The sequence below is a fragment of the Octopus bimaculoides genome, chromosome 28 (genome assembly GCF_001194135.2).
Source record: "Octopus bimaculoides isolate UCB-OBI-ISO-001 chromosome 28, ASM119413v2, whole genome shotgun sequence".
In the NCBI taxonomy this organism is placed as follows: domain Eukaryota; kingdom Metazoa; phylum Mollusca; class Cephalopoda; order Octopoda; family Octopodidae; genus Octopus; species Octopus bimaculoides.
In genome coordinates this window covers 18,593,522-18,600,977 of record NC_069008.1, presented here as the reverse complement: position 1 = coordinate 18,600,977, position 7,456 = coordinate 18,593,522, and the positions used below count along the sequence as shown (strand labels likewise).

At 40.2% G+C, this 7,456-nt stretch overlaps 1 protein-coding gene across 9 annotated transcripts in view; it reads right to left on the bottom strand.

The window, feature by feature from the left end:
• Positions 1-7,456, bottom strand: part of LOC106874074 (cAMP-dependent protein kinase catalytic subunit 1) — a 123,852-nt gene that overhangs the window by 27,434 nt on the left and 88,962 nt on the right. For 3 of the 9 annotated variants that reach the window (XM_014921662.2, XM_014921660.2, XM_014921665.2), the window contains exon 3: positions 3,411-3,452. The exons of the other annotated variants lie outside the window; for them this stretch is intronic. In XM_014921662.2, the coding sequence (XP_014777148.1) occupies positions 3,411-3,452 (42 nt within the window). The remainder of the gene's footprint in view (positions 1-3,410; positions 3,453-7,456) is intronic. 9 annotated transcript variants of the gene reach the window in all.

Here is a 7,456-nt window from a genome sequence, read left to right as displayed (position 1 = left end):
GTGTATCTGAGAGTTGTCATAGCAACCTGTGAAATGTCATCATTGCAAGAGTTCTGAATGCAGTTATGACACTTGCACCTATGGAGAGAGAGAGGCCTACAAGTTAGGGCATTGCCCTCACAATCGCTAGATTGTGGGTTCGAATTCTGGACCAGGCAGAGTGTTATGTTTTTGAGCGAAACACTTCCTTTCGTGCTGCTCTGCAGGTGGGAAAGAGACAGAATCATTGTCTGGTTCGTGGAGATGTGTAGCGAGAACAAGTTGTGTTGTTGCATTAAATGATCATTAAGTTTTATTTATACATGTAGCAATCATATAATTGTTGGCTCACCACACTAATTTGATTGGTTAAGATATCCATCACATGGATTTTGAGTCAGTTGTGTCATGATTAGTCAGAAATTGGAGTAAAAGTGCAATCACGTTTTGCTTAACATATTTTAAATGATAATTTCTATATGTTTTCTGAGCCCATTTTACTCCATAAATTGGTTGAACAAACATTTCACCAGGTAGGGAGGAGGTGGGTTGCAGAAACCAGCCGTCCATAGAAGAACCGACACACAACGGAGACATACAAACAATGATGGGCTTAGCTTAATCACCAGGATGAGGGAGAAAGGACAACCTTACAGAACTTGTTAATGCTTTCTTTGTGTCCAAAACTACTGTGCAGATATCACAAAGGAATAAAGACTCCATGTTAGCTTTCAAGATGGCTTCTCTTCTTCATTCATACTTACCAAACTCATAACATCATAACTGAACAAGGAGACACACGCACCCTTCGTAAAAAATGTTTTACAGTAAATCTCACTCTCTAGATTCTGAGTTCAAATCCCATGCCTGGAAATCATTCCAGTACTCATCTCAAATCTAGTCATGGAGGGCTAAAGTTCTAGCAATCTACTGAACGGCAATAGGGGAAGGTTCTGGCCCTCCTAGGTTGTACAGAGTGTGGAGAAGGTTCACATGCACATGTCCAAATGCTGGTCACCACTAGACACAGGAACAAAGGTACACATATCCATATATTAACATATATGGCTGTATGTTAAGAAGTTTGCTTCCCAGCCACATAGTTCCAGGTTCAGTCCCACTGCATGACACCTTGGGCAAGCATCTTTTACTACAGCATTGACCAAAGCCTCGGGAGTGGATTTGGTAGAAAGAAACAGAAAGAAACCTAGTGTGTGTGTGTGTGTGTGTGTACACACACACACATGCATATCTGTGTGCATGTCTTTGTATTTGTTCTCCCCTGACAACCAGTGCTGGTCTGTTTACAAAAGAGATCGATAGAATAATCACAAGTTTCAAAACAAGATTTTTAAAAATAAAGTATTGTGATTGATTCATTTGAATAAACTTGTTGAAGGTGGTGCTCCAGCATGACCACAGTCTGATGACTGAAACAAGTAAAAGATAAAAGACAGCAGGGATACCTTTCATCCTTGGACTACTGGATTGGGCTGACCTGGGGCTAAAAAAACAATTGTATTTTATTTGCTTGTTTTAATAATTAAAAAATTCATTATTGTACAACTGCAATGTTGTTAACGAAGATGAGGACGGTGATGATAAAGAGGGAAGAGAGTGAAAGTGAATCCCTAATTTCATTGACCCCCTTTACACACCCACAACAAAGGCAATAATTAAGGATGATCCTCCAATTACAGAAACCATCGTGAATTAATAAAAGGCTGAGAATCTCAAATTCTGTCAGCAGACAGAGAATTGAGGTTCCCCGGGCTAAAGGTCAGCCTGTCACCTGTGTAGGCCTCTACAAACACCCATGGCCCACAGAAAGTGATTCAGTTACACAAACAAGTTGTTTGGGTGAAATATGACCCTGGAAGGGGGTTTCATATATCAGCTTGATGTCAGCTCATCCCAGCATTTGATCCTCTGACACAGCAATCTAGACAACAAAGACAATCTGTGATTGTTTAGCTCTCCCCACCTCAATAACATTGATACAGGAAATCTCTGGTTACATCCTCATCGTTACCCTCACCGTCGTTTAATGTCTCATTCTTATATTGTGCTATGGCTTAACCCTTTAGCATTCAGATTTTTCTGTCAAGCATTAAATGCTTACTTATTCACATTAGTCTTGAATTAATCATGCATTTATTTTGTTTGGCTTCAAAATTTCAGTGATCTGATAATTTATTTTTCACTATAACATTGTAAAGTAGGTGTGAGAGGTTGGGCCTTGGCCAGTTTGAACATAAAAAAAAAGGCAGAATATTTTGGCCAGATTAAATGCTAAAGGCCAAAGGCAAACTAGTTCAATACAAGACAACAAATGAAAGGACAGTGTCATGTTCCAGTGTCCCCTGTGTTGCCTTAGTTTCTATGGTTGAAGGACTTTCTTAAGGGCCCCTAAAGATATTTTGTTTTCTAGGGATACTGTATTTCAGACTACATTATTCAGTGGGTCCTTCTTTTAAGACAGGTTGGCTGCAGTGTCTAGTAAGTCACATCACCATATAAAGTTTACTTCATTATCTCCCAGTAAAAGCAAGGGTTTGTGGTCCTCGACTCAGTGACGAGGAAACTGAACGACATCAGACGCAAGCCAGAGGATGTATTGGAACTTAAGATAATTGGGATGACCAGCTCAAACCTTGTCAGCATGGGAAGCACATGTAAATTAAGGGGTCACACATCACACAAGTATATCATGCAGATGACATTTTTGGGGACAAACAAACAATGACATTTGGGGACTCTAATACACACACACACACACACACACACACACACACACATTTATTTAAGTAATACAAATACATAGATAGTGTTTGGAACATAAGAAGACAAATATATATGTTGGGATATTAAAGATGGTGTTTGGGCCATAACAGAAATTACTGACATAAAATTACCAGGTTTTAGTTGAATGATTTTAAAAAAGGAGAGGGGTGTCATAGAACCAAGGTTCACATCACACAAATTGTTATCAAAGGGAAGTTTTATTTCAGTTTGGACATCATCATCAACAACAACAATATTTATTTATATCAATTTGAGAAAAAAAATGACATAAAAAATAACTTGTATCAACTTCATTTGTAAAGGTGCTTTAGTTAATTAAAGAGAATTAGTAAACAATATGAAAAGGCATTAAAAAGGGAATATCCATAGTATAGCAAGGGGTCAGCTGAAGTGATGGGTTTGCACTAGATTTTCAAGTTGGGATTCTTTTAGTTTTATGAGAAAGGGTTGGTTATAGTATGTAGGGAGAGAGAGAGGAGGAAGTTACAGGGTTGTGAAGTTTCAACAATTGTTGAAGGGAGTGGATGGGTTGAAGGGAGTTGACTGGGATCTAGGGCCTCTAGTGTCTTGACAGGAGGGTAAAGGCTAGTCTAGAAATTTCTACAACTACTGTGTGAACCACTTGCCTGAAAATTGGGTCTTTTGCCTTTTGAAAGTTTGTAAGGGAACTGTAACGATGACAAACAGAAGATGAACTTGCAAAATAAAGGTCAACAAACAGCTAGAAACAACAGTCGGGTGCAGGTGTGTTTATTTACCTTTCAATGCAGTGCTATTTAAAACACTTTGATCCAGTTAGAAGCTTACCTTATAAGGCTCAGCTAACTGAATCCTTTAACTGAGCCTACAAAACCTTAAGTTGCATGGGGCCAAATCAAACTGTTTTAAATACTAATACATGTGACCCCTACAAAATGTGCTTAGTCCCTCTTTCTTTCATTTGTTCACTTCTATATATATATATATATATATATATATATATATATATATAGTATATTTGCCACTTAAATGTGGCTAGACCCTAAAGATGAATGCTACTGTTGCTTTTAGCCCCAGGAGAACATCTCCTCCAGCTGGCTATTGACACACTTTCTGTGCCCTGTCAGTATTTGCAAAGGGAAGTCATCTTTCCCATCGTCGATCTGACGTGATACGCAAGGACTCGAGTTTCTGGGTATTTACCCTTCGTCAGCGTAAATGGTGCATATATGATGAGACTTCCCCTCCCCATTTCAAAGGGGGTGGCCACAGGAAGGGCATTGAGCTATAAAACAATAACAACATACAGAAGGATGAAGACTCATCTCTTGTTGTAGGTGAGAGATAATAAATGGCTGTGAGATGTGGGCAATGGATTATAGCCACCACATTAATGAGTATAAAGAAATGACGGTGGTGGTGGTGACGGTGATGGTCATGGTGATAATAGTACTGCTGATGATACTGAAGTTGATCATGATGATGCTGATGGTGGTGGTGATGATGGGGAATCTCTCAGGAATGGACCCAGTTTTTTTTTAATTCTCTTACTCAATAGCTTAAAACTTTCAGACACCAAAAAAGGCAGAAAACATAAAACATTCTTTGAAAAAAGACAAAAAAAGTTTGTTTTGTATCAAAAACTAACAATTTACAACAAAAATAAATTCAGAAATAATTTTCTCAAATATTTGACAACATTAATTCAGATTTAATATTAACGACTCAAAGAAACATATCTAATAAATGGGAGGATGGTGGTGGTGGTGGTGGTGATGGGGTGACCTTGAGGGGAACCTTGAAAGAAAGGGGCCAGCTGCATGGTTAAGAATCTCACTTTGCAGCCATGTGGTTTTGGGTTCAAGCCCCACTGCATGACACCTTGGGCAAGTGTCTTCTATTTTCACTCTGGGCTGACCAAAGCCTTGTGAGTAAATATGGTAGATGGAAACTGAAAGAAGCCCATTGTGTGAGTGTGTGTATCTATAAATAGAGAGATAGAGAGGGACTAGCAGGCAGACAGACAAGATAAAGACAAAGAGGGAGAGGGGGAGGAAAGAGAGAGAGACAGGCAGACAAACGGACAGACAGTTAGATAGATAGATATCATCACCAGCATTTAACCTCCGCCTGTCCATGCTTGTCTGGGCCAGACAGTGGTGACTGAGGCAGATGTCCATACGTAAAAACACCCATTACACTCTGTAAAGCGGTTGGTGTTAGGAAGGGCATCCAGCTGTAGAAACCCTGCCAAATCAGACGGGAGCCTGGTGCAGCCCTTCCAGCTTACCAGCCCTGGTCAAACTGTCTAACCCATACCAGCATGGACAACGGACGTTAAATGATGATGGCGATATACACACAATTGTGTATATTAAATGATATTTATCTCTTTCTGGAAGGAGTACCTTTTTGTAGATTCTACATACAATGGAACTGTTATAAATATGTGTGTGTGTGTGTGTGTGTGTGTGTATATATATATATATACATATATATATATAGAGAGAGAGAGAGACAGACAGACAGATAGATAAATAGATAGATACACACACACACACACACACACACACACACACACACACACACACAAGCACACACTCATAGATATGGTTTGCAGCAATGTTGTTTGTGTGGAGATAGTTGTTGGGTGTGGCGGAAAAGTAGAGGTAGTGAGCAATCAATAAATGTGAGGAAGGAGGGTCATGGGTGTTGATTGTCAGAGGTCAACAGAGCTGAACAGAGTTTAATCTGGATGCTGTGAGATGGGAGATAAGCCAACAGCCAGCGATCACTCACCCACCACCACCACCGTCGTCATCATTACTAAGCTACTTATATCAAATATTAGCTGTATTGATCTCACAGTTCAATAATGTTGACTCTAAGAAATTTAATGTTCATGGTGGTGAGTGAATCAGGGGGGACAGAGGTTCAACTCACAGCTGAGGAAGACAATACACCCACACAGGGCACAGGTCCACATAAGCACAAACGTTCTAATGAAGGAGCCTCTATGTGGTTGTTCATGAAGCTAGAAATAGCAACCATATTTCCTCGAATGGCACACATTGGACCCTGTAGTCCAATGCGATGGTCATGGCTGGAACATCTTTGAACATAGATCTGTTCGATAAGGACAGACCTGGGGCTAAACAACTACACCAGACCCCTCCCATTTCCTGCCACCCCCACTCCTGTTGTTATAGTAACTAAAGGGAAGGGGGTGAGGGTGTTGTAACAAAGAGGTAGCAGTTGAGAAGTGAAACCCTGTCTTCTGCTCTGCTTTGGGGTGTTGTTGTTTAGCCCCAGGTCAACAATAACCATCTTCAGGCCTATGATCATTGACATTCTAACCATGACCAACCCATCACCTAATGTGTCCACTACACCTTTTTAATGATGCTAATGTTATGAGGGAGATATGGCTGCTATTTCTTGTACACAGAGGCTTTCTTGATGGCAAGCCTAGTGTATGTGTGTGTGTGTGTGTGTGTGTGTGTGTGTGTGTGTGTGTGTGTGTGTGTGTGTGTGTGTGTGTGTGTGTGTGTGTGTGTGTGTGTGTGTATCCCTTTGCCTTGACATCATGTGATAATTGTTAACGATTGTCCCTGTCATAAAAGCAGGGTCATTCATTTCCAATCATCCATGAAAAACATGTCTAGCCATGGGGCAATATTATCTGACTTGGAAACAGGTGAGGATTGGCCACAGGAAGGGCACTCATCGATAGACAAACCAACCTCTAAAAGTTTTGTGTATCCCATGGCAACACGGAGAGATAGAAAGTAAAAATACTGTTGATGATTATGACAGTGAAGATGATGATGATAATAATAATAATAATAATAATAATAATAATAATGGATACATCTGAGATGCTCCAACAGTTCATAATTCAACAATTTATCTCATCCAATTTTCAATGTAGGCCAACAAACCAGATGTTCTCCCCACCAACACCCCACAGTTTTTCACCTGTAACTCAAACCTTAACGACAATTTACCTGCAATATTCCAGTTTTATGAGAAAGTCTGACACTTTAGATATGAACAGTAAAGAATCCTGGATTTAACATATTTCACAATATTTAGAAGAGAATCAGGTAACCAACTCCAAGAGAATTCTTCAGGAATTCCAGCAAACCATTTCCTTGGTATCTTGTTTCAGTTATTCCAGAAAAATATCTCAATCTGACCTCAGTTTAGCAGATACGCTGCCAGGTCTTTCATGATGTGGCTGTGTGGAAAGAAGTTTGCTTCCCAATAACATGGTTTCGGGTTCAGTCCCACTGTGTAGCACTTCGAGGAAGTGTCTTCTACTATGGCCCTAGGCCAACCAAAGCCTTGTGAGTGGATTTGGTAGGCAAAAACTGAAAGAAATCTTTCTTTCTCTCTCTGTGTCTCTCTGTGAAATTAAATAAATGACAAGGAAACAGGAATTATATAATCAACTTCCTTGGGTTACACCTGTTTCTGCTTGAAGATGTACTGATGACACTAAAAGCTCGATGCTGGTGCCATGTAAAAAGCACCCAGTGCCACTCTGTAAAGTGGTTGGCATTAGGAAGGGCATCCAGCTGTAGAAACCCTGCCGAAACAGACACTGGAGCTTGATGTGGCTCATGGCCTTGCCAGCCTCTGTCAAACCGTCCAACCCATGCCAGCATGGAAAAACAGACACTAAATGATG